The 27441-nt window shown below is 34.6% G+C and overlaps 1 protein-coding gene across 4 annotated transcripts in view; it reads right to left on the reverse strand.

Annotated features, from left to right (window-relative positions):
- The window catches only part of VPS54 (VPS54 subunit of GARP complex), an 84126-nt gene that overhangs the window by 28545 nt on the left and 28140 nt on the right, over positions 1 to 27441 (reverse strand). For all 4 annotated transcript variants that reach the window (XR_014796519.1, XM_084901062.1, XM_084901061.1 and 1 more), the window contains 6 exons: positions 25787 to 25918; positions 21184 to 21569; positions 8339 to 8465; positions 7007 to 7114; positions 3737 to 3792; positions 1192 to 1288 (listed from right to left, as the gene is read on the reverse strand). Coding sequence is in view for 3 of the 4 variants with exons in the window: in XM_084901062.1 (XP_084757188.1) it covers positions 1192 to 1288; positions 3737 to 3792; positions 7007 to 7114; positions 8339 to 8465; positions 21184 to 21569; positions 25787 to 25918 (906 nt within the window). In the remaining variant the exon portion in view is untranslated. The remainder of the gene's footprint in view (positions 1 to 1191; positions 1289 to 3736; positions 3793 to 7006; positions 7115 to 8338; positions 8466 to 21183; positions 21570 to 25786; positions 25919 to 27441) is intronic.

Genomic DNA, 27441 nt, shown 5'->3' on the forward strand with positions numbered 1-27441 from the left:
AGGGAACCAGCCAAAATGTGGAGACAAAGAAACATGTCACAAATGAAAGAAATGGAAGAAAGCAAACTACTGGATATAGAGTTCAAAACCACGGTTATAAGGTTACTCAAGAATCTTCATGAGACAGTCAAGGGATTTGGTGAGATTTTCAAGGATGTTAGTGAGAATGCCAATTCTATGCAATGTGAAAATCCTCTATATCCAGATATGCAATAACAGAAGTGAGGATGTCGTGGTGGGAATATGAGGAAAAGTGACCTAGTTATTGATCAATCCACAGACACAGTTTTCCTATCTCTGTCAATAGGTGGAATCAACATTTTGGTAGGAGTCTAAATTAGATATAGTAAATAAAGTTTTATTAAACTTTTCCCACTCTAATTGGAGAGCTTATGCATATGACTTAGCATTACTCAAATGTCAGCAATGGAAAGTCATGTCATAGGTAATTCCCTAAGTCCCGAAGACTGTTAACATGATACTCAGGAGATGTCAGGAATGTTAACTAGTACATACAACATAATACTGACATATGATAATTTAAAAAATATCTCATTTCATAAATAGCCTACTATACTCAGTAATTCCTAATAGCTTTCTCTTATTAAAACACAATCCCAAACAAAATGTATTAGAGCATGTGACATCTTTTCTTCTCAAAAACGTTGTGCGGTATGTATTCTTTTCCTTATATTTAATGGCCTAAAAGTAAGTGGTTTGACTAAAGAGACAAAGTAATTAAATGTAATACATGAACCTTAATTGGATTCCAGATTGAAAAATGAAATAAAAACTTGCAATAAAGGACATTAATAAAGCAATTTAAATATGAAGGATGTTTTAAACTTCCATCAACACTAAATTTTTAGAAAAATTAAGTGGTTTAGGATAGATTTTTGTATGTTATATAATATTGGTCCTCTAGATAATCTAGAGAAATTCAAGTCTCACAGAATCAGAAAATATTATTGTATAAATTTAATGCCAAGCAAGCTTATTTCTTTTAATATCTAATAATCCAAATTATAAAAGGTACCAAAATATTCTGCAACACTTCAAATCTTATTTAAAAACAGGCCTTAGAAAAATTATTAAAACAAAGAAATTGTGATTCTATATATATTTATAAATCTATAAAGTTGACTTAATTTTAGGGAAATTTTGGATAAACTGATAATCATATAAGCTTACCTTAACTCTCTGTAGGAAAACTGTAAACTTAAAGAAAATATCCTTTAGTAGATCAAACCACTGAGGAAAATTCAACATTCTCATCTGATCTGCAAGCCTATAAAAACAAAGACAAAAATAATGATTGTCTTTGGGCCAAATGCTATATGAAGTAAACTTACAAATTAAAGGAAACTATATTAAATATTAGTATAGTTTTTATACTACCCTGTTTCCCCGAAAATAAGACATTAATTTTTGCTCCCAAAGATGCGCTAGGTCTTATTTTCAGGGGATGTCTTATTTTTCCATGAAGAAGAATACGGTACACATTTATTGTTAAATGAAAATAAAGGAAATTTATTACCTGTATACAGTACAGTAGTACGGTAGTTGTCAACACAAACCAGACAAACTGTGAATCCTACAGTATCAAGAATTTACTCATTCATTCAATGACAATCATGTCATCATCTTCTGGAACATCATCATAACAATTCAATTCCTGAATTTCCTGGTGAATTTCTTGTGACTCCATTTCTTTTGGAATCAGTGGACCAAATCTCTCATGTATAGCCTAGGGGGGCCTTATTTTCGAGGGATACCTTATATTTCACTAAGAAGAAAACCTGTAAGTAGGTCTAATTTTCGGAGGATGTCTTATTTTCGGGGAAACACGGTAGTATACTAAGTACTATATAATAACATAAGAATTATGTAATTTCATCTAGATACCTATGTCAAAAAATTGAGTTGAAGTCAATTACCAAACAACTTCTTGGTTAAATATCTCTAAGACTAATCTGGTTAAGTATACTGACTTATGAATCTTACAAAATAATTCCATGTGAGCATAATTCGTGACCATTGAGTAAAAAGCCAGAGAGAGATAAACCAATTTTAGTTTAAGATGGAGAAGAAATATTCTGAAATAAGTAAAAATAGGAACATAACATGTCCCTTAATAACTTAATAACCTACTTTTTCTAATTACAAGCTAAAAAGTACTTTTCCACATATGACATGGTGGCTAAGAGCATGAGCTATAGGCCCACAATGCCTTGGATCAAGGTCCAGCCCTGCCATTTACTAGCTTTATGATTCTGGACAAGTGACTTAACCCCTAAATGCTCTAATTTTCTCACCGTAACATGGGTGAAAGTAATAGAACTTACCTTGTATGAATGTTATGAATATTAGCTGAGTTAATTAGAAGTACATAGAATAATTCATGGTGCATAAAAAATTCTATGTATTAGCCAGTATGGTATCATTATATATATTAGTATAATATATAATAGTACAGCCAATATTTTATAGCTAACAACAATAACTAAAAAGTTAATGCAAAATAGTTACATAAAATATTTTATAGTATTACAATGACATTACTCTAAATTTTTAACTAATACTATTGCAGCTAAGAGTTTATTTTCTTTTTCTTTTGTTTCAAGAGTTTATTTTCCAAAGATATCCCTATACTTGAGATACAGGAAGTTCTCTATTTGAGGAAATATCCTAGGGAAGAAAACAAAAATAACTGAATTTCCATGTGTATAGGGCTTTAAAAAGAGTCCCAATAACTTAATTTTTCTAATTACTGCACTAGTGATTCCTGCAGTATTAGGGCTGCTTCAACTAACTCTGAAACTGAGTTTTCACTAGGTAATAGTATGTAAATTAAAACTCCACATCCTCATCCTATGAGTCTCACAGAGGAGTTTCACATTAGTCCATATTGTTATTCATATTTTAGGCCAGTTAATAAAGTTTACATATCTATTTGAATGAGAAATTCATAGTCATAAAATATTTATCACTATTCTCAAAATAAAAGAATAGGGATTACACTGGTGAAAATAAAGTTATAGACATGGGCAATTCAAAATCATGTACTCAACTTTTCAAAGCCAATTAGAAGCTGGGTTTTATTTGGCCAACTAATTTAAATTTCACACTGATATCCTCTGAAATGGGTTATCTGCAATTTCCCCCTCATATCTACATTGTATCCTCTTTACCCTGTCTGCCCTGGGAGATGATCTGCAGGGCTTGGTCAATGAGGAACCTTTACAAAAGATTGGAAGGAAGAGGTCTGGCCCATGTAATGAAGTTGACTGGGCGTAGTACTGAGCACTAAAAGACTGCAGGTTTGAGTCCTGGTCAGGGCACAGGCCCAGGTTGTGGGCTCAATTCTCTGTGGTGGGTGTGCAAGAGGTAGCTGATCAATATTTTGCTCTCACATGGATGATTCTCCCTCCCTCTCTCCTTCCCTCCCTCTCTCTTCTCTCCCCCTCTCCTTTACTTCCTTTCTCTTAAAGAAAAACCAAATCAATAAAAAATAAAATTAAAAAAGATTGGAAGAAGAAAAGGTGCCTATAGCTCTATCTCTTCTCCTTGAGGGGTTACCTCCAGATGACAGCCTCCCTCCAGTGAAGATAATTTCAACTACTGAATGTCTTTTTTTTCACTACCACTACAAATATTTCTCCTTCTGAATTCTATTAACTGCTTTCTTCCCTTAATAGAATTCAAAAGGAATTCTGTGACTGATATTTATACTTACTTCGTAACAGCATCTCTGTCTAGTTCTTCTATTTGTGAAACTTTATTAATCACACACTGCAAAATTTAAGAAAAAAATGTGATTAATGTGAATTCTAAGTACTGTATATTTAAAAGGGCTTCAATGGGTAGAAATGAAAAAAATTAAAAATTAAAAAGTGTTACTTTGAAAATACATCTTAAAATTAAATGAAAGTAAAAGGGCCTCAATGATTATCTTATCAGACTCCTCTTGTGTCTTTTATACATACCTCAAGGTGTTTAAAAAACTTCAGCATTACCATTACCTTATTAAATAATTATTCCAGGGTAGCTTAAATTGTATTAATTAAAATCTACTATTTAAAACAATTCAAAACATAAAAGAGCACAGAACTATAATACTTAGGAATAAGATATAAGCCCCATATTAAAATCACAAATAAGACAAATTTCTGTATGTTGATTTTGTATCCCATTATTTTAGTGAATTTCTTTATTAATTCTATTATCTTTTGATAGATTCTTTAGGGTTTTCTACATATAGTATCATGTCATCTGCAAATAGTTAGTTTTACTTCTTCCTTTCCAATTTGGATGCCTTTTATTTATTTTTCTTGTCTGACTACTGTGACTAGGGCTTCCAGTACTATGTTGTATTAGTGCTGAGAGTGGGCATCTTTGTCTTGTTCCTGATCTTAGAGGAAAAGCTTTTAGCTTTTCACCATTGGGTATGATGTTAACTCTGCGCTTGTCATAATCAGCCTTTACCAAGTTGAGGTAAGATCTTTCAATATCCACTTTGTTGAGACTTATCATAAATGGATGTAGAATTCTGTCAAATACTTTTTCTGCATCTTTATTAAAATAATCATAGGCTTTTTATCCTTGGTTTTGTTGATGTGATGAAACACATTGTTTTTTGGATGTTGAACCACACTTGCATCCCTGATATAAATCCTATTTGATTATATAGTATAATCCTTTAATGTTAACTGTTGAATTCAATTTGCTAGTATTCTGCTGACAATTTTGTTCATCAACAATGTCAATAGATGAATGGCTAAAGATGTGTGACACACACACACACATCCACGTAGTATTGTATTTTGTGTATATACACACAAACACTGGAATATTATGTGGTAATAAAAAGGATGAAATATTGCCATTTGCAAGAACATGGATGGTTCTAGAGGGTATTGTGCTACGAGAAATAACACAAATACAGTATAGTTTCACTTATGTGTGGAATCTAAAAAACAACAACAAATGAACAAACAAAACAAAAACAGACTTAGAGAAACAGAAACTAAAGGGATTATTACCAGAAGTGAGTAGATGGGTGAAAAAAGGAAAAGGAATACAATCTGTATTATTATGATAAGTTTGCACAGGGAAGATGATTACTATAATTAGTGGGGTGATCATATTGTAAGATATAAAAATGTTGAAACTAATATAACCAATATAATATTGTTTACCAACTAGACTTAAGTTTTTAAAAATATAATTCCAAAAGAAATTTATTTGGAAGCTACATTTTCTTTTCTTTTTAAATATATTTTTATTGATTTCAGAGGGGAAGGGGAGGGGGGGAGAGAGAGAGAGAGAAACATCAATGATGAGAAAGAATCATTGATTGGCTGCCTACTGCACATCCCCACTGGGATCTAACCCACAACCCAGGCATGTGCCCTTGACTGGAATGGAACTTGGGACCCTTCAGTTCCCAGGCCAGTGCTCTATACACTGAGTCAAACCAGCTAGAGCAGAAGTTACATATTCTTGCAATACATGCAACAGTTTAAAGTTGGGGGGGTGGGGGGGAATGCTTAGACTTCCAGAAAAGTCTGGGAATTAAAACAGCAGTTTTAAAAACTTATTTAAAAGCATATTATTCTTACCAAAAAAAAAATTGTACAAATTATGTTTATTGCTCAGTATTTTTTCACAATGAAATGCACCTGTGTAACCAGAACTCAGATCATGAAACAAACACTGTCAATAGCCTTTCTCCTGCTCCCATCTGAGAGAGTTACCCTTATTTCCTCCCCAAAGTTACCCCTATCCTGATTCTTGAAACAACAGATGTTTGAATCAAGTGGGTAGAATCATACAGTGTATATTCTTTGGTGTCTAGTTTATTTGGCTCCACATTATGAATGTGAATTTCATCCACATTGTCTTATGTAATTTATTTATTCTCATTGGTGTATAGTATTCAATTATATAAATATGCCACAATTCTGTTTATCTTTTCTACTGATGACAACATTTTTCCCCCATTTTTTAAATAAAAATAGTGCTACAATGAAATTCTTGAGATGTCTTAGGTGAGCTTATGTATGCATTTTTGTCAGGTAAATACTTTGGAGGAGAACTGCTGAGTCATAAGTATATATTTAGCACTAGCAAATAGTGCCAACAATTTTTTAAAGTGGTTTTAACTATTTTAAAATAGTGTTTCAGCCAGTGTTTGAAAGAGGTAAAAGATGGGGTGACTGTAATTTTTTATTTGATTTTATTTCAACATTAAAAACTTGGTATTGTACATTCAACTTCACGATGGTCAATTAATGCTAGTAAGTACATTTTAAATTGGTTTTTTTTTTCTTCATATTCAGAAAAATTGGTAAATAAGATTTATCTGAGTAAAAAAAGTCAAAACAGATCAGGAAAGACTAAAAAGTTTCAGTTTACAATTATGATTTCTTGGAGATCAAGTGTAAGATGAACATTTATCTACTGCTGGTGACAGCATATATTGTTAATTTTTTAAAATTTTAAAATCGGTCACTTTCTGACCAATAATTCCACTTTCAGAATTTAGTTACAAGGCAATTGTCTTATGTAAAACTAAACAAACAAAACTTTATACCACAGATACTTGTCACAATGTTTTTAACAACTTAAACTGCATATTTAAGTTGTTTTTGAAATGAAAACAACTTAAATATGCAGCATAAAGAAAGTATTAAGTTTAACATAATATAGATGAAATGTTATACAACTGCTAAAAGTCTAACTGAAATATATGAACAAATCAAAATAATATATGCAGGATGGTAATGATAATTAAAAATATCAGTAACAATTTATACTTGTAAATATTCTTAAATTATAATATTTTAGCTGATAGAGCTATGTTCTACTTTTCTACATTTTCAACTTTTAAATAAATGAAAAAATATTACTATTATACTACATATATTATTTCTAGGGTCATGTAAACACAAATGTCACAAAAGATTCTAAAGCAAAATATGTTAAATAAAAAATGTATAATTACCTGTTTAATGATATTCTTTGCCGTAATAATCATTTCTTCACTATAGATTTCTAAAAAATTAAGTTTTCTTTGTTTTAAAAGTCCAAAAACAAGGGATACTAGTTTTTCCTATAAAAATAAAAGAAAAAAATAATAAAATGAATAAATAAATAAAAGAAGAATGTGTAACTTCACACTTTAAATGCCAAATAATCTTAGAGATAGAAATATTAAACACCAAGGGTTTTATTTTTTGAGAATCTATACTACATATGGTATTTTTTAGAAGCCTGGAAAAAAAAATCCTTCTACTGCAATCTGGTCATCAGATTTTTGGAGGCAGTGTTCTAAAATAGATAAATCCTATTCCATAAGAGTGGACCAAATGAAGCTGGTTTAAGGGCAAGACAATACAAAAATATATTTTAGCCTAGTTTCAAGTAGCTAGAAAACATCTTCTTAAACCCTGATAACTAATAATACTCCATGATCCATGTGCTTTTTTAAAAAAATATATATATATAGATATTTTTTTATTGATTTTTTACAGAGAGGAAGGGAGAGGGAGAGTTAGAAACATCGATGAGAGAGAAACATCGATAAGCTGCCTCCTGCACACCCCCCACTGGGGATGTGCCTGCAACCAACGTACATGCCCTTGACCAGAATCGAACCCGGGACCCTTGAGTCTGCAGGCCAACGCTCTATCCACTGAGCCACACCAGTCAGGGCTCCATGTGCTTTTTAATTAGTGGTTTAGAAGACCGGAATGATGACCTGGACTATCTGTGGGGAATTAACTGCTGACAGGTAAAAATATATCTTAACTACTAGACTGCCATCAGGGCTTTTTGGAACTTTACTAGTTCTTGGCAATAATCAGCATTGAGAAGTTACCAGCTAAGTAAAGCCTGGGTACGATGTATTTGTATATGCATGTGCATAAAACATGTTCATAATAAGTGCTCAGTGAATGACTGATGAGTTATAAAAATAATCCATTTTTAAAGAGACATACTCCAGTACATGCATATACATGGATATATGTTAATTTGTTCATATCTACATTTTGAATTTTGTTTGTAATCTACATAGAGATCTCATTTTAATTCCAATTTCTAGTTAAGGTATAAAATTATTTTATTCTCTAATTTCACAGGATAATAAACAATTATGGTACTTGCTAAAGTCATATAATGAAGTATTTCATAGGTCTAATAAATTTAATGTAATTCTGAAATTTAATGTAATTCTGTTCATTATAATCTGAGAAGAATGTGTTCTAAACTAAGGATTTCGGGAATTAGCACCAAGCAATGACATCAATTTCATTCCGGTGCTCAAAAACCATACCTCTTCTAAAATTTGACAGTCATCTTCCAGTGGTCTATTTAAGTCACTGTGACAATAAGTAGAAAATTCTGCAATCATCATTTTATCTATCAGTTTTTCTAATTCACAAAGCTGTGATCCCAAATGCCTACAAAGGAAGAAGAAAATATTACATATTAAAAATCCCAATTCACTCCACAACTAAGGGAACTAGTAGCAAAACTTTTCTAACTGGCAGTACTTGTGCAATAATGTAATGCTTTAGTAAAATGGAGTCCATTAACTTAACAAAAATAACTGCAACAGTTCCACATCACCTCCCAAATTCTATTTTTCTCTTTAACTTCCAGTTAAATGTGTTACAGAAAACCTGGTACTAGAAATTCCATGACTGTTTTTTGGTCTAGTTTTACAGAGAAAATATTCAGATATTCTGAGTCCCTTCTTCACTAACCATTTACTGCAGGGGTGGAGAATTAAGTTTTAATTCTTTAAGAATTCTTTAATTCTTAAAACTTAATTATCTGCCAAGGGCCATTTGGATATTTATATCGTTCTTGGGCCATACAAAAGTATCAACTTAAAAATTAACCTGCTATATTTGGTCAAACATTTAATTAATTCACTTTTAATGCCTTGCAGGGCTATAACAAATGATTTTGCGGGTCTTATATGGCCCATGGGCTGGACATTCCCCACCCCTGCTTGAATATCAATGCCAGTAGCTCCCAAGCCACTCATTTATTCAGTAAACAGAAGCACCTACTATGTGCCAGATCCTGCTCTGGGTACATATAAATATCACAAGGACTATCAGGACAGATTGACTCAATTCAATCTCTGTCATCATCAGTTTGAGTTACTGTGCAATATCCCTCAGGTCCAAAGAAAATTATTTCAACTGACTTTAACACATAGTAATTTATCCATTCATCCACAAAGGATATATCTTAAGGAAAAGAAATCCTACATTACAAAAGTAATCATATTGTTAGTTCTAAGAGCATTCTAAATTACATTGTAGGATAAAACAAATAAGAAAGTATGTTGACATCATTAGGAACTACAGTTTTCAGCCTGTTCAAAAGGATGTATGAGTAAGACTGAAGAAGTGAAAACTCTACAGTCCTGAATTGAAACTACCAATATAAACTCATATTTTTTTATAAAGGGAAAATTATTCTCTAGCTCTTTCTACTACAAATTACCTCTAGTACCTAGACTATAATTTTAAAATACCATTTTCTACTAAGAGAAACTAGAGCTCTTTAGAAAAATGGCAGCTTGCGAGTCTAGGGCAGAAAATAATGTAGGAGTCTCTTGTCATAACACAAAGTAAGAAAACAATGACTACTGTCTCATGTCTCAATAATGAATTGGAGGAGATTCCTACAAAAGATAGGACAATTTGAACATTGATAAAAATAAAAACAGCAAAGAACGTAAACACTTCAAATATATATAAATTTATGTATTTATAAAAATATTTTTAAAAACTCGTCACCTTTGATAGATGTTGGATTTTCAAATCACTATTTTTTAAAAGTTCTAAATAAGGGGAAAGAATCTAGAATTTATTCTGGCTACACTTATAAGAAATGTTCTTCAGCCGAAACCGGTTTGGCTCAGTGGTAGAGCGTCGGTCTGCGGACTGAAAGGTCCCAGGTTCGATTCTGGTCAAGGGCATGTACATTGGTTGCAGGCACATCCCCGATAGGGGGTGTGCAAGAGGTAGCTGGTCGATGTTTCTCTCTCATCGACGTTTCTAGCTCTCTATCTTTCTCCCTTCCTCTTCTCTGTAAAATATCAATTAAAAAAAAAAAAAAGAAATGTTCTTCAGAGTTATCAAATAATTGTTACGTAGAAACACTGATTTAAGGAAATATTCCAGTTAGTAAATGAATAAAGAAGTATAGAATTAGAATATCATTATTTGGAACCCATAATAGATAAGTCTAGACAATGAACATCAAATTGCTGCTAATATCACAAAAAGAGAGACAACCAGATATATGCATCGTGACTGACAAACACACCACTACCTATTAGGTGCTCTTAAGAAAAAGTAAAACTTAAGTCTGGTCAAGACTTTAAATTTAACTACCAGTTTATAAACTTATAGGCAAAAGAAAAACACGCTAAATATGAGAATATAGTCAGCAAAACCCAGACTCTGAGAAGGCTCTAAAAGACAACTAACTCAATTTCTTCAATAAATATTTTGAAAGGAAGAATACAAGAAGAATGGAGAACTATAAATCAAGACATTTGAAATATATTAACCAACTGTAATGCATAGATCATATGTGGATCCTTTTTTCAAGAAAAGTTATAAAAATGAGTTTTGAGACAAACAGGAAAATCTGAACACTTACTAGATATTTGAAAGTATAAATGAAATTAGAGTTATGTTTTTAAAAATCTTTTTCTTTCAAAATATATCGTGAAATATTTATGGAAGAAAGGAAATGATGTTTTGAATTTGTTTCCAACATAGGAGTAGGAGAAGGGACATAGAGAAAAAAAGTTGACTATGAGTTTGTAACTCATGTGCAATACACAATTTATTTACCTTCATACAACTCTCGTCCTATAATTTCTTCTATTTTTTAATATGTCTAAGTTTTCAGTAAGTTTTAAAAAGTACTAACAGAGCCAAAACCGGTTTGGCTCAGTGGATAGAGCGTCGGCCTGCGGACCGAAAGGTCCCGGGTTCAATTCCGGTCAAGGGCATGTACCATGGTTGCGGGTACATCCCCAGAAGGGGGTGTGCAAGAGGTAGCTGATCGATGATTCTCTCTCATCAATATTTCTAACTCTCTATCCCTCTCTCTTCCTCTCTGTAAAAAATCAATAAAATATATATTTTTTTTAAAAGTACTAACAGAGAAGGATATAAATCTACCCATAATTTTACTATTGCTGGGTTGTTATTTTTTATGATAATCAGATTTCTTTTTAAGGCGCACTAGAGGTTACACTCAGGTATGTGTTACATTGAAAGAATAGGTATGAAAGAATAGTCTTCAACAAATCCCAAGAAAGAATTATGGTGAGAAGTCAATATGATGTTTTGGCATCAAAATAAAACTCTAATTTCAGCAAAATAACTTATATGTAAGGTTCTATTTGACCACACATATTGTCTTAACTAAGTAGCTTCATTTTTATGCACTCTATAACTTCTTTCAAAGTCTGATAACTATAATTTTAAAAAGGCAGGTATGAATTTTAATACTAACATCAATACTACATAATCACATTATATATACACAAAGATTTGTCTAGGAGAAACCAAGATGGTGGCATAGGTAAACACCTAAACTGCTGCCTCACACAACAATTTCAAAACTACAACTAAAAGACAAAAGGTCTATCAACCAGAACCACAGGAAAGCTGGCTGAGGGGAAGCTCTACAACTAGAAAGAAAGAGAAAAGAGCATTGAGACATGCACAAGCACTGAAAAGCTGAGGTACGGTGGCAGGTAATAGGATGTGTTGCTTTTTTTCAACTGGAAGGGAGATAAGCTCCCAATTCTGAAATCCAGTTTCTGGGGAGAAGCAGGAGATCCAACTTCCTACGGGGAGAAGCTGGACTGTCCGCCATCAGGTTGGAAAGTAAGAGTGCCTTTCTTGCAGAGGCGCCAAGCAATCATTTTTACTGCACTGGGGTGCTGGATGCAGGGACTTGGAAACTTGGAAACACAGAGAAGGCTGACTGGCAGCCATCACTGTTTGCCACGCCCTAGCCTAGTGACATCCTGAGATGCTGCCCCGCACAATCTACAAACACACTCAATGGATCAGCCTCCCTGAGGAAAACAAGGAAAAACAATTGCAATAATCCAAACAATAAAGATTTATTAAATTAAATAATAAAAAAAAAAAAGATTTGTCTCAACAAATCCTTAAAAAAAAACTTTCAGGGTTAAGATGCTATACAAGATTCACCTATTCATCCTTGCTCTAATTGTTTTTTATATTACTGACTGCTTTGAGAATGGATATCATAATAGTGGCCTCCGCGTTATTAACCTTATAAAATATTTAAAATAAATCTGTTAACAATTCATTTTAATAGCATGTATCCTTGCCTAGACAGTGTGGCTCAGTGGTTTAGCATCAACCCATGAACCAATAGGTCCCTGGTTCGATTCCTGGTCAGGGAACATGCTTGGGTTACAGGAGGCAGCTGACTGAGGTCTCTCTCTTATCAATATTTCTATCTCTCTAGCCCTTTCCCTTCCTTTCTAAAATCATTAAAAAACATTTTTTTAAAAAAGTACGTATCATAATAATCACATACAGTAATTCAGAGTGGTGAAAGAAATCTACTGAAACAATAAATAACCAAAATATCACTTTCTGAAAAAGCACTTATCCTATATAATAAAAGGCTAATATGCAAATAAACCAAACAGCAGAACAACTGGAACAACTGATTGCTATGATATATATGGACCACATGTGCGGGACATGGATGGTATTGGCCAAGGTGGGATGGTGAAGAAGATGAATGGAGTGAGCCTCTGGCGGTTACTAAAAAGTCTTTGCTCCAGCGTGCTGTGGTCCGGTCCCGCCTGGCACTCACACATGCCCGGTACTGGTCCCAATCACTTGGCACCATCAGTGAGTGTGAATGGCGGCTGCCAATCCTGATTGCCCGTGAGGGCTTCTCCACCTCCCCCTGCTCCTGAGGGACAATCGGGACAGCAGCCACTGCTCGCACCCACTGATAGCGCCAGCCCCGCTGGCACCTGCTGCTGGTGCTAGCCCCAATCATTCCAAGCTGTCAGTGGGTGCGAGCGGAGCCAGCGCTATCAGTGAGTGAGAGAGGCAGTGGCAGAAGTGGGGCTGCCAGCAGACAGGGGACTGGGGGCCATGGTGGGAGGGGCTCGGCAAAATAAATCCACTTTTCATCGCCAGTCACAATTCGATGCAAAAAAGGCTCCCTTTCATGCCGCTGAAGCAACATTTTACTGATGACTTTTTGGCTTCCCATTTGCCTTTCGTTCAATTGATGTGGCACCCATTTTCCTTCCTTTAAAATCTTTCCCATTGCTTGTAAATGATCAGAAATTGTTTGCTGAGCAACATTTAATCTTTCTGAAAGTTGTTTTTGAGTTTGACACTCATCTTCATCCAATAATGCTTGTAATTGGTGGTCCTCAAACTTTTTTGGTTGACCTGGACAATCTTTGCCTTTCAATCGAAATTATCACTGTTAAAGCACTTAAGGCATTTAAAGCAGCGTTCACAAGTATCTTGAGATGGAGCATGTTCACCATAGCTTCCCAAAGTATTCAGCAGCACTTTTCTTCAAAATAAAGTAATGAATTAAAATTTCCCACAAATGCTATTTTTTTGGGCACAAAATTTGATATTTTTAAGCGTAAAAATGTTAACACCTTCAGCAAATTTAACATGAAGTTTTGAAGCCTGAAGCCTGAAGTCAATACAACAAAATAGCATACAAATCAAATCACATATATATCAACATATGTGTAAATCCATCTATTGAAAAAAAATCCACATTAACTGATACACCTAGTAAATCTTTACATAAGAAAGAGCAAATAACAACACAGCACCCTCAAATTTCAAAGTAATTGAAATTTTTCTATATCAAAACCTATAAAAAATCAAGGTTCAAATATATTCTTAGGCCTATAATGATATTTTGTATTCATCTGCTTAACAAGCATGTGAATGTCACTAACTACAGCAAAACTTTTAGAGAAATTACTAGAGATCACAAATGATATATTTTGTAACACTGATTATTATACAGTTAAAGTGATATTACCACTTTAACTCCATATACTGCTAATAGCAGAATTTCATCCCATGAGTAATGGTTAAAAATATGTATGTCCTGCCTTGGCCGGTGAGTACCAGTCGTTAGAGTGCCAGTCCAGGCATCAAAGAGTCACGGATTCAATTCCTGATTAAAGGCATGTACTTGGTGTAGGGTCACCCCTGGCCCAAATAGGGGCACCTGCTGGAATCGATGTGTCTCTCTCACATCGATATCTCTTTCTCTTTCTCCCTCCTTGTCTTTCCTCCCTTGCATTCTCTCTAAAAACTAATAGAAAAAGTATCCTTGGGTGAGAATTAAATAGATATATATATTAACTGAAATTGCCCAATTTTGCAACAATTTAGCCAATAAAATAATTTACATTTTTAATTACAAAAATCAACAAATGTACAAAAGATCCAGCTTATTTATTTTTTTGTTAATCATCACTTAAGGACATAATTTCCATTTTTAAAAAGAGTGGAAGGAAGAGACACATCAATTGGTAGTCTCTTGCATGTCAATTGGTAGTCTCTTGCATGTGCTCAAACCTGCTGGGGATCAAACGTGCAACCCAAGTACATGGTCTTGACTGGGAATTAAATCCAAGAATGTTCTATTCCAGGGTGTATTCTCAACCACTGAGCAACACTGGCATGGACCAAAAAATCCACTTAGTAATTATGAATTATTCAATGATCCAAAATTTCCCACTGTTTAAATTACTGTCCACATTCAGAAGAGGGGATCAAACTGGATTTCTACGCTGCTAACAGATACATTAGTAGTGCCCTCTTTGAATACAGACAGAAGGATGTTTTAGCTGGAAATTTTATTTTAAAAAGAATAAAATTATATAAGAAGATATTACCACTTTAACTCCAAATCCTGAAAAAGCAGAGGACCCAATGGTAATTTAAAACCAAGCTTCTCAGTTCTAGTGCATTTTAGAGACTCCTAGAAAGCTTTGTTCATGGCTTTATTTCCAGTATTCTGTCTTGTGTCTGGCATGTAATAGGTGATGAAAAACCATTTCTGTAATGAATGAATCAATCAATCATTACATAATCCAGTGTGTGCCAATTTTTTTAAATGCTTCCTAAATAAATGTTCTAATTACATATCTTTAGTCAAAAAGAATTTATAATTCAGAAGAGAAACAAAATGTTGGCTGAATAGGCAGACATGTCCCGAGCCTTATCCCAGAGCGGATAGAAGGAGCAACTAAATTGAATACCACTGGCCGTAACGGGCAAAGCAGGCACAGCTGGTGAGACAATCTGCAGCCAGGGAGGTCAGAGGATGCCTGGGAAACAGTAAAATCGGGGATCTGGGCTGGAGAGAGTTGTGTGACCTCTGAGCCCAGAGGGTCAGAAGGAAGCTGCATGGCTGTCGAGTCCTTTGGGAACAGTTGTAACGTCTGACTGTGGAAAGGAAGTCCACAGGGCTGCTGGCAGCAGGAGATTCTAGACCGAAGCCCACAGTCACGAGAGGCTGAGCCCGGAGAGGGCAGCCTAAACAATTGCCCAAGCCTAGCAGTGCCGGGGGGGAGAGAAACTCGCAGTGGCGCAGCTCTTTCCCCTCCTTTTGGTCTTGGAGGTTTCAAATACAAACGTTCACCGTGGCTGAGATACAGGTGGAGGGGCAGAGTTGTGGTGTCTGGGGAGAATACAGGTCACAGAGAGGTGGCCAAGAGTCTGGCACTGGGACATACTAAATACTCTGGACCTAAGCAGCCATTTTCTCCTGAAGAGATAGCTCCTCCCTGCAGTCTCCAAGACAACCAATACAGCCATCCCCAGACTGTACCCTGAGTGGTACAAAAGACACAAAAAAAGTCTTAACAGTCCTGAGAGCCCTCAGGATGGGGCTGAGGAGATTCCTTTCCGTTCCAGAAAGCAACATGGCACCTTCCCTAATGACAGCCCCGTCAGAACAGCTGCTGGAGAGATCAGGCCTGACAGAGGCAGACAGGCCACGTAGACTGTGGGAACCTGCTGGCAGCTAAGGTGATGGAGACAGACACAAACAGAATAATGGTGGTCCGCTTAAAACTTCAACAACATGCTGACTACGTAACAGGAAACTGAGAAGGGGCAGATAGTACAGAAGAGTGGAATCTTAAACCAGCCCCCATGGGCATTAAAACTAGGCCAAAAGAACATTTCACTTTTTAAATTTTATTATTATTTTCTCTTTTTCATTTTTTTAATTTTGTTTTCATCTGTTTCTTTTTGCATTATTTTTCATCATTCTATTTTTACTTTTTATTATTTTATCCTATTTTTTTAATTTATTTTTTTCTCTTTCTTTTTATTCTTATACTCTATCTCCTCTATCCTGAACCAAGTTCCTCTCCATATTCATCCAATTCCTTAACCTTACTTTCTATATATAAACTCAGCTTCTACAGATTCTGTCCCTACCCTCTTTTCTGGGTGTTTATTGTTTCCATTTATTGGATTATCTATTTGTTCTCTCTCTCTCTCTCTCTCTCTCTCTCTCTCTCTGTGTGTGTGTGTGTGTGTGTGTATGTGTGTATACACACAAATATTTTTTTCCCCTTTTTCTTCTTTTTCTTTTCTTTCTTACCATTTTTTTCCCCTCCTTAATATCATTTGTGCTCTCTTTTCTCTCCGCTAATTATCTTTTCTCTGGTGGTTAGATATATTGGGGTTAATGGCTTCACAGGGGAGTTTTACCAAACATTCAAAGAACAACTAAAACCTATCCTCTTCAGACTACTGCAAAAAATTCAAAAGGAACACTTCCAAGCTCATTCTATGAAGCTAGCATTATCCTAATCCCAAAACCAGATAAAGACAACACAAAGAAAAAGGATTATAGGCCAATATCCTTCATGAACATAGATGCCAAAATCCTCAACAAAATTCTAGTAAATCAGATCCAACATTACATCAGAAAGATCGTACACCATGACCAAGTAGGATTTATCCCAGGGATGCAAGGATGGTACAATATCCACAAATCAATAAACATGATACATCATATAAATTGAAAGTTAAAATTCACATAGTCAAGTCAATTGATGCAGGAAAAGCATTTGACAAAAATCCAATACCCTTTCTTGATAAAAAATAAATAAATAAATAAATAAATAAAATAAAAAACCTCAGCAAAGTGGGAATAGAGGGAACATACCTCAACATAATAAAAGCCTTATATGACAAACCTACAGCCAACATCATACTCAATGGGCAAAATCTAAAACCATTTACCTAAGAACAGGAACAGGACAGAGATGCCCACTTTCATCACTCCTGTTCGACACAGTGCTAACCATAGTGGTTAGACAAGAAGAAAAAATAAAAGGTATCCAAATTGGAAAAGAAGAAGTAAAACTGTCATTATTTATAGATGATATGATACTGTACATAGAAAACCCTAAAGACTCCCTCAAAAAATTATTAGACTTAATAAATGAATTTGGCAATGTAGCAGGATACAAAATTAATTCCCAGAAATCTATGGCATTTTTATACACCAATAGTGAAGTTACAGAAAGAAATATTTTTTAAAAAATCCCATTTACCATTGCACAAAAAAAATTAAGATTCCTAGGAATAAACTTAACTAAGAACGTAAAAGACTTATACTCTCAAAACTACAGGACACTGAAAAAAGAGATAGAGTAAACAGATAGAAGAACATACCATGTTCATGGATTGGTAGAATCAGCATCATTAAAATGTCCCTATTACCCAAAGCAATAGATTGCTTTGCACTCCCCGTTAAAATATCAACAGCATATTCCACAGACCTAGAACAAACTCATCAAAAATTCATCTGGAATAAAAAAAGACCCCAAATAACTACAGCAATCCTGAGAAAGAAGAACAAAGTAGGAGGGATCTCAATGCCAGATATCAAGCTATATTACAAAGCCACAGTATGTTTTTCCACCTGTTTATATCTTACTCTATCTCTTTTTTCAGTGTCCTGTAGTTTTGTGAGTCCAAGTCTTTTACATCCTTTCCTAACACTATTTATTGAAGAAACTGTCTTGACTCCAAATAGCCACAGCAATCCTAAGGAAGAAGAAAAAAATGGGAGGGATCTCAATACCTGCTATCAAGCTCCATTACAAAGCCACTGTTCTCAAAACTGCCTATGTGTTTGCACAAGAACAAACATAAAATAGGAAAGAGAACCCAGAAATCAACTCAAACCACTATGCTCAATATATGACAAAGGAGGCAAGAGCATATATATATATATATATATATATATATATATATATATATATGTATATATATATATATATATTGGATTCAAGACAGGTTCTTCAATAAATAGTGTTGGGAACATTGGACAGATAAATGCAAAAAAAAATGAAACTAGATCACCAACTTATATCATTCACAAAAATAAACTAAAAATGGATAAAGGACTTAAATGTAAGATGGGATACCATAAAAATATTAGAGGAATCCACAGGCAGCAAAATCTCAGACATATGCCAAAGAAATTTCTTTACTGATAAAGCTCCTAGGGCAATGGAAACTAAGGAGAAAATAAACAAATGGAACTACATCAAAATAAAAAGCTTCTGCTGGTCACAAAACTCTGGGGAGGGAGGGTATGTATGGGAGGGGGGGCACTGTTAAAATATGTACACAGATAATAATTTAATTAAAAAATGTAAAAAAAAAAAAAAAAAAAAAAAAAAAAGCTTCTGCACAGCAAAGGAAACCATCAATAAAACAACAAGAAAGCCTACTGCATGGGAGAATGTATTTTTCTAATGTTATCTCTGATTAGAATTTAACTGGCAACATTTATAGGGAACTCATACAACTTAACAAAAGGATGGTAAACAATCTAATCCAAAAAATGGGCAACATACCTAAATAGATACTTTTCTAAAGAGGACATACAGAAGGCCAAGAGATATATGAAAACATGCTCAGAGTCACTAATCATCTGAGAGATGCAAATCAAAATGACAATGAGGTACCATCTCACACCTGTCAATAAATGGACTATCAACAAATGGTAAGTGCTGGTGAGGATGCAGAGAAAAAGAAACCCTTATGCACTGCTGATGGGAATGCAGACTGGTGCAGCCACTGTGGAGAACAGTATGGAGTTTCCTCAAAAACCTAAAAAGGGAACTCCCATTTGACCCAGTGATCCCACTTCTAGGAATACATACCAAAAAACTAGAAACACCAATCAAAGGATATATGCACCCCTATGTTCATATCGGCACAATTTACAATAGCTAAGATTTGGAAACAGCCTAAGTGCCCATCAGCAAATGAGTGGATTATAAAACTATGGTAGATTTACACAATGGAATACTACGCTATTGTATTCCTACCATTTGCAACAGCATGGATGGATCTGTAGAGCATTATGCTAAATGAAATGTCAATGAGAGAAAGATAAATATCACATGATCTCACTTATTTGTGGAATATAATAAACAACATAAACTGATGAACAGAAACAGGTCGAGACAGAGGAGCATCAATCAGACCATCAAACCTCAGAGAGAAGTGGGGAGTCTGGGGTGAAAAGGGAGAGATCAACCAAAGTACTTGTATGCATGCATATAAGCATAACCAATGGACGCAGACACTAGGGGAGGTGAGGGCACGAGTGGAGGGGGGGCATGCAATGGGAGGATAAGAACACATATGTAATATCTTAATTAATAAAGAAAAGAAAAATGGTGGGAAAATAATTTATAATTCAATAATAAACTTATTTTGAAGCTACGTTTTCCAGAATATATTAAGTATCTTTTAAGTTATAGAGCACATCCTATCTAATAAAGAGGGAATATGCTAGTTGACCCTCATGCATCTCTAAGATGGTGAAGCCCATAGCCAATAAGGAGGGAATATGCTAATTGACTGTTCCACCCTCAAAGATGGCGGTGCTCACAGCCAATAAGGAGGGAATATGCTAATTGACTGCCATGCTCTCAAAGATGGCAGCACCCACAGCCACAAGATGGCAGCACACAGTCCCCTCAGCCACACGGGGGTTCCATGCCTGCTTCTGGAGTCCCCCAATCCACTCATCTCCCCAGCAACCCAGGGTCATCCCGAGGCTCAGGAAAGCCTCGGATGACAGCTGCCCAGCCTCCCAGGGCTGGCCCAAGATGCAGGCAAGCCTCGGATAGCATCTGTCCAGCCGCCCAGGGCCACGTGAGGCTCAGGTAACTAGGGCTGACAAGGTTTGCGCTGCCGGAAGTGGCAACAGCAGAGGTGTGATGAGGCATCACGTTCCTCTGATCACTGGGTCACCTCCCGCCCCTGAGAGCTCTTGGACTGTGAGAGGGGTCAGGCCAGGCTGAGGGACCCCCGCCTTCAGTGCATGAATTTTCATGAACCAGGCCTCTAGTATCTTCCATAAAACTTCTTTGTAGTTATGAAGAAGTGTAAGGTTTGGATCGGTTTCCCAGCAAATAGAAACTTCCACAAGGACACTGCAAGCCTGCTGAACTGAATTAAATTTTGTGGCTTGCAATGGGTCTATCTATAAATTAAACATTTCCCATGTTCTCACATAAAATAACTAAAATGCTAAACTTAAAGATATTTTCAAAATAAAAACAGAAAAAACTGGGTCTTTCCCAATACCATGTGGAATTTTTTGGAATGTGAAAAAAATGAAAATCAGAAATAAAATTTAATATTAAATTAAAAATCTAGTCAAAAACTTTAAAAAGGAACTTAATTTTAGATATATTGGTATTTCTTCTGCTACCTGGATACTATCCTGACAAAAAATTATTTCAGTATTTCCAAAATGTTATTTTCAAAGTTGTAATTGGCCTTTCATTTATTTCATCTACTAGAAAACGTAATTTCACTTCTTCATCCAAATGTCCCTATAAATATTGATTCTTATGGGTTTTGTTAGTTTAAGCTAAGAATAAAATATCAAAATGATAACATTACTAAACAGATCAATCTGGAAGAAAAAATAACCATGTAACTTTAAACATATATTTCAACTAACCTTACACACTAAAATTTATACTTTAAAATTTTCTAACATTATTTCTAATGGTTTACTTAACTGACGTACCGGAAGCTGTGAATGCCCTGAAGTTCCTGCTGTAGAACCTCTTGTGTTGTTGATATTAAGTCCAATGCTCCAACAAATTCAGAAGCCGATAACAACACCTGTACTGTAGGTTGAGTCTGGTGTACAGTGGCCATTAACTTCAGTTTATTGTACACTTTAACACAATTATTTCTGCTAAGAGCCAGTCTTAAAATGTGTAGTGATCCTTCACACATTACTTTATCAATCTGTGCAATTTTATCTCGAAGCATTTTTACAGCCTGGGAAGTTTTCTTGAGGTAGTCCTGCAATTCGTGTTGAGAGGTCATTGCATGAAAAAATGCTTCTGAACGTAGAGAGATCTGGTGAGCAATGTTTACTTCCACAATATCCAGGTAATGGCTCAGCTTGAGAGGGAAGAAGAAAAAAATTATGGAATATTATAAATATACCTTCCTTGACTATCCAAATACTTCCTGAATATGATACAAGATTTCTACATGTATTTTAATCCCCTTTGGGTGAACTGTTTGCTTATGGGATCCTTGGTATTAGACATAACAAAATGGAAGAGAGGTAAAGATTTAGCCCAAAGATTAATAAGATATAAGACAACAGAGTAGAAGAAGGTGATTTACTGCCCTCCAAACACTAACCTCTTTCTAAAAAGTAAAAGTACATCACAGTCATCTCAGATTATAATTTTTATAGTTTCACAAATTCTAAGATCTGAGAATGAGCTCCTTTAAAACCCAGACATCATTTTCATCATTAACATACAAATCACTTACCTGACTAAAAGATGATTATAGTTAATATTTATTGACCTCCTCCTCCTATGTACCAGGCACTGATATATTACATATATAATTTTCTAATTTTAATAATCTTGTAATAAAGGTATTATTATCATTTTACAGATGAGGAAACTGAGGCTCAGAGGCATTACGTTGCTTGATAGTCATGTAGTTAGTAAGTGGCAAAACTAAAATTTGAACCCAGGTCTGTCTGACTCAAAAGCTAAAGTTGTTTATACTATATACCATGCTGCCTTGAAATGCTAAAGAACTCATAAAAGACCAATTGGTGGTCCAGTCACAAATTATAAAAAGTACTAAAATTTATTTGGATCTTTTTTTCAAAGCTTCTTATTTCACATCTCAAAAATTATTAGCAATTTGTAATATGCAGTTTATTTCCAATGTATTTTCTTTTTTAAAGGTTAACAAATACCTTAAATAATTAATTCATATAACACCACCAAGATGAATTCCTAGATTAACATAGAAATTAATGTTACTCTAAAAAAAAAATTAAAAATGTTTTCTAATTTCAAATATGGACTCCTAAAACTTGAGTTGCTTTTCTTCCTTTCTAACTGCATATGTCTTTCGATTTCTCTCCCACTTTCTCACTTGTAGGTACTTCAACCTATAGCAAAAATTTAAGCATTATTTCTGAACATCTCAGGAGAATTCATAGTGTTAAAGGGTGAATGAACTTTAAACACTTAAAACTCTTAAGACTGGAGGAAATATTTGGTCACCTAGGCTGTATCTTTAATACCATGCAGGATCACAATATCTTTCATAAGGCTCCTTCAGTAATTTATTATAATACTAGAAGCACAATGAACAAGATTCATGCAAGAGTAGGCCTTCCTTCTCCCAGCTGCTGGCACTACTTCACTCTGGCTCCTGGGACCCGGCTTTCCTCGCAGCCCTGGCTTCATCTGGAAGGATGTCTGGTCTAATTAGCATATTATGCTTTTATTACCATGTGTACCGGTTAATAATTAGTCTTTTGTAATCAAAGAAAACGCGATAATTTCAAAAGAAACATCAAAAGTGCTTTATTAAAGTAATGATCATTGCTAGCTATACATTTCCCCATCTTTCAGGTAATTTGTGGATATCATCTCAATAGAACTCTTCTTGTTTTGAGTCAGATGATTCAGAGACCCAATTTTCCACTTCTTCATACCTTTTGAAGTGCTGCTCAGAAAGTGCATGTGCCATCAATTGAAATAAGTGGTAATCTGAAGCAGCAATTCTGGTGAATACACCAGGTGGGTTAATACTTCCCAGGCAAGATCTTTTAACATGACTTTAACTGGTTTTAAAGTGTGTGATGGGGCATTATCATGAAGCAAAATTACTTTGCCATGTCTTCTGGCACATACGATCTAAGTGTGGTTCAAATTGATTATTTGTTGTCGGTAGCGATCAGTATTAATATTTTCACCTGGTTTTAGAAGCTCATAATACCACACCTTTCTGATCCCACCAAACACAGAGCATTGTCTTCTTTCCAAAGCACTTTGGCCTTGCAGTCAATGTTGATGGTTGACCTGGATCAACCCATGATTTTGTGCATTTGGGATTCTCAAAATAAATCCACTTTTCATCGCCAGTCACAATTCGATGAAAAAAGGCTCTCTTTCATGCCGCTGAAGCAACATTTTACTGATGACTTTTTGGCTTCCCATTTGTCTTTCGTTCAATTGATGTGGCACCCATTTTCCTTCCTTTAAAATCTTTCCCATTGCTTGTAAATAATCAGAAATTGTTTGCTGAGCAACATTTAATCTTTCTGAAAGTTGTTTTTGAGTTTGACACTCATCTTCATCCAATAATGCTTGTAATTGGTGGTCCTCAAACTTTTTTGGTTGACCTGGACATTCTTTGCCTTTCATATCGAAATCATCACTTTTAAAGCATTTGAAGCAGCGTACACAAGTATCTTGAGATGGAGCATGTTCACCAAAAGCTTCCCAATGTATTCAGCAGCACTTTTCTTCAAAATAAAGTAATGAATTAAAACTTCCTGCAAATGCTTTTTTTGGGCACAAAATTTGACATTTTTAAGTGTAAAAATATCTGTGATGTTAACACCTAAAACAAATTTGACATATGAAGTCTTGCAGCCAACAAAATAGCATACATATCAAACATATGTGTAAGTCCATCTATTGAAAAAATCCGATTAACCGGTACACCTAGTATAGATAAAATAGGTTACAAATAATAAATTTTCCCACAGTTGAAGTTTCTTGCATTTATACCCTTCTACTATTGTTCTTTTCATCTTCAATACAGCTGTTTCACTTATTTACCTAAAAAGCAATATTGGAGACAAAGGTACTAAGGTACATTGCAAGCTAAAATGGACTCAATTTTTAGAACAGTAAATGGAGCATGGGCAACTCCTTCAGGATAGTGTTATGCAAAAGGTAGTTTGTATACTGCTGCCAATCTGTGAACTATTTAGCAAGTCCATGAAAAAACAATGAACTTCACTAGAAAGTAAATCAACTATATCACTAAGCCCACTGCATTATTTAAAAACAAAAAAAACAAAAATAAAAAAACTTGCCTAATGAAGGAAGCAGTTTGCAATAATTTCTACTGCAAATGCCTTATTTCATTGCAGGCCAGCAAACTTCTTTGACCCTGGTTGTAGCATACCCTCTCTTTAAAGCTAGCAAGATAAAACAGCTAATGTCAATCATAAAGTGATCATCCCAATCAAACAATAAGAAAAGGAATAGTCATGATTCTTTTCCTACATTTTTCTCTTATCCTCCACAAGTTAGTCCTTTCTTCAGTTACTGAGCGCTGAACCTAATTTATTGAATCACCTTCCTGGGGAAGCTTTCATACTGCCAAGAGATGTCACTAGGCTATAACAAAATGCTTTCTTTTCAGTTTAGAACCACAGTCAGTTTTAGGAAAGCTCTAAACTAAGTGTAAAAACAAACAAACACAGATATCAAAGGTCTTTACATTTTTGATATGTGAGTTAAGATATTTTTAAAGTTCTACATTTAAAATGATGTTCAAGATGTTGGCTTCTGAAATATAGAATACTGTAAAAAAATTAAAAACTGCTGAGTAATAATATGCAAAAGACTAGGCTTTGTAAAGCTAAAAACATTTAGGAATATTAATATCATGGTTTTGCTTTAAAATAATAATCCTTAAACCCCGGAAGGTGGCTCAGCGGATGAGTGTAGAACATGAACCAAGAGGTCACAGGTTTGATTTCTGGTCTGGGCACATGCCAGGATTGCGGCTCCATCCCCAGTAGGGGGTGTAAAGTTGGCAGCCGATTGATGTTTCTCTCTCATCGATGTTTCTATCTCTCTCTCTCTCTCTCTCTCTCTCCCTTCCTCTCTCTCTGAAATCAATAAAAACATATTTGAAATAATAATAATAACCCCAATGTGTAAATGAGGACAAATAGTACCTCAGGAAAATCTGTTTTTTTTGTGTTTTAAATCATACAGAATATAAAATTGGCAATATGTTGCTCAGGATACGTGTAAAGCAATTATAATCACGTATGTTATCTATATATCCTTTTGACTGAAATTTTATCAACTGCTGTTTCAAATAATAAACACTCAAACAATAAGCTTTTTCCCCCCACCAGAACAACTTATATTCCATTGAATCAAAATACTATTACTTTTCCAGTAAATATTCAAAGGCTTATAATTATTAATAACAACAAAATGAAATTAAAAGAATGCTTACTAAGTAACTAAATCTGAACCCATGCCAAGTAGCACCGCTTAACTAGAATAAAATTTTCTATGAGGATAAAGTAAAAAAGAAAATACCTTTTCTTGTAGCAACTTTGAGGAAGCTGCATCACGATTTCCTTTTCCACCAGCAGTATTAAAATGAGACCATGGTAAAACTGAATTAAAAGTTAAAGAATCGTCCAAGGCAAAATCTGGTTTCATAAAAATCTATTAAAAAAATTCATTTCTCTCGATTAGAAAAACATTTTCTTTACATTCATTATCTCTTCTAAAATCATAGAGCATTAAATAATTAATTTGGATCTCAAGCATAAGCAGCAAAAGCAAGTGATAACATGTTATTTACATAAAATCTATAGAAAAATGTACAAGTAAAATCTCACCTAGGTAAACATGCTCATGAAAAATAGAAAAAAAATTTTTTTGCCTTAACCAATGGATGTGTAGAAGGCCGCCTGCCCTGTTTATCAGAATTCGACTTAGGGGAGATTTAGGGAAGTGTCAAAGATGGCGCCCCTAAATATTCCTTGACCTTTCCAAGCAAGTCTGTACATATGCAGATCCTTGGGATATTTACTGGAATCCTTATGCTTAATCCCTGGATACCTTTGCTTAGAGATTACTCATCCTACTGATTGCATCTAAAAATAAAAATTCCAATAAAGGCCTAATGAGGCAGGCAATAGAGGCTGCCCTGGCCACTAAAACCAAGGGCCCCTTATCCCTCTCTTTCACTGTCAAACTGTCTGAGTAATCTGTTCAACCATCGTTCAGGAGCTGTTGGTCAGCCCTGGCAAATGGAGATGATCATTTCATTACAATTTGATCAAATGCACTAATGTACTCCCACTGGGCACATACCAAAGGGAGGTAGTGTATGTGTGTTTTAAATGCCAGATATCAATTTCTCTATACTTATATTTCTACTTTCTCCTAAAATTTCTTTCAAAATTGTTTTTTAGATTAGACATACACTAAAATTTAAAATCATAACCAATTCAATTTTATGAAAAGCCAACTCCTTTTCTCTTATATATCACATCCATCTGAGTACTAAGTAGTATTCATTATATTTCCTAAATATTGCTTGAATCCTTACATTCCTCTATCTCCACAGCATTTCACCAATGCAGCTCTTCATTATCTCTGGATTACAGTAAATGGACACTTAATGATGTCCTTCGATAATTTATCCACTATACTGCTGTTAGATATCCCTTTAAAATGCAAGTATAACTGAATTAACTTCTCTGTTTAAATCTCTTAATAGAGTTCCATGACCCACAGACCAAGCTTTTTAGAATGACATTGAGTCCTTCAACTTTTGGACCCACTTACCTCTTTTTACCTTGCCACTATTTACAAGTTAAATTTGAGCAGTATTCAACTATCTTCCATATCCTCTTATGCTTAAGTATACATGTATTGTTGGCCTAGAATGCTCTTGCCTATCTTCCTAGAGAATTCAATCCAATCAAAGGGACAAACATGTCCCTGTGAATGACACAGAGATTAATCACCCCATCTCTGAACACAAATATAACATGTACACTTATTTATCTCTACTTCACCAAAAATTATATATATATCAATATTTATATATATATATATATATATATATATATATATATATATATATATATATAATATATATATATATATATATATCCTATATATAACATATATGCTATATATAAACATATCCTCCTGGAATATGTTCCTCTAAGATT

The sequence above is a fragment of the Pipistrellus hanaki genome (assembly GCF_964339955.1).
Source record: "Pipistrellus hanaki genome assembly, chromosome: 12".
In the NCBI taxonomy this organism is placed as follows: Eukaryota; Metazoa; Chordata; class Mammalia; order Chiroptera; family Vespertilionidae; genus Pipistrellus; species Pipistrellus hanaki.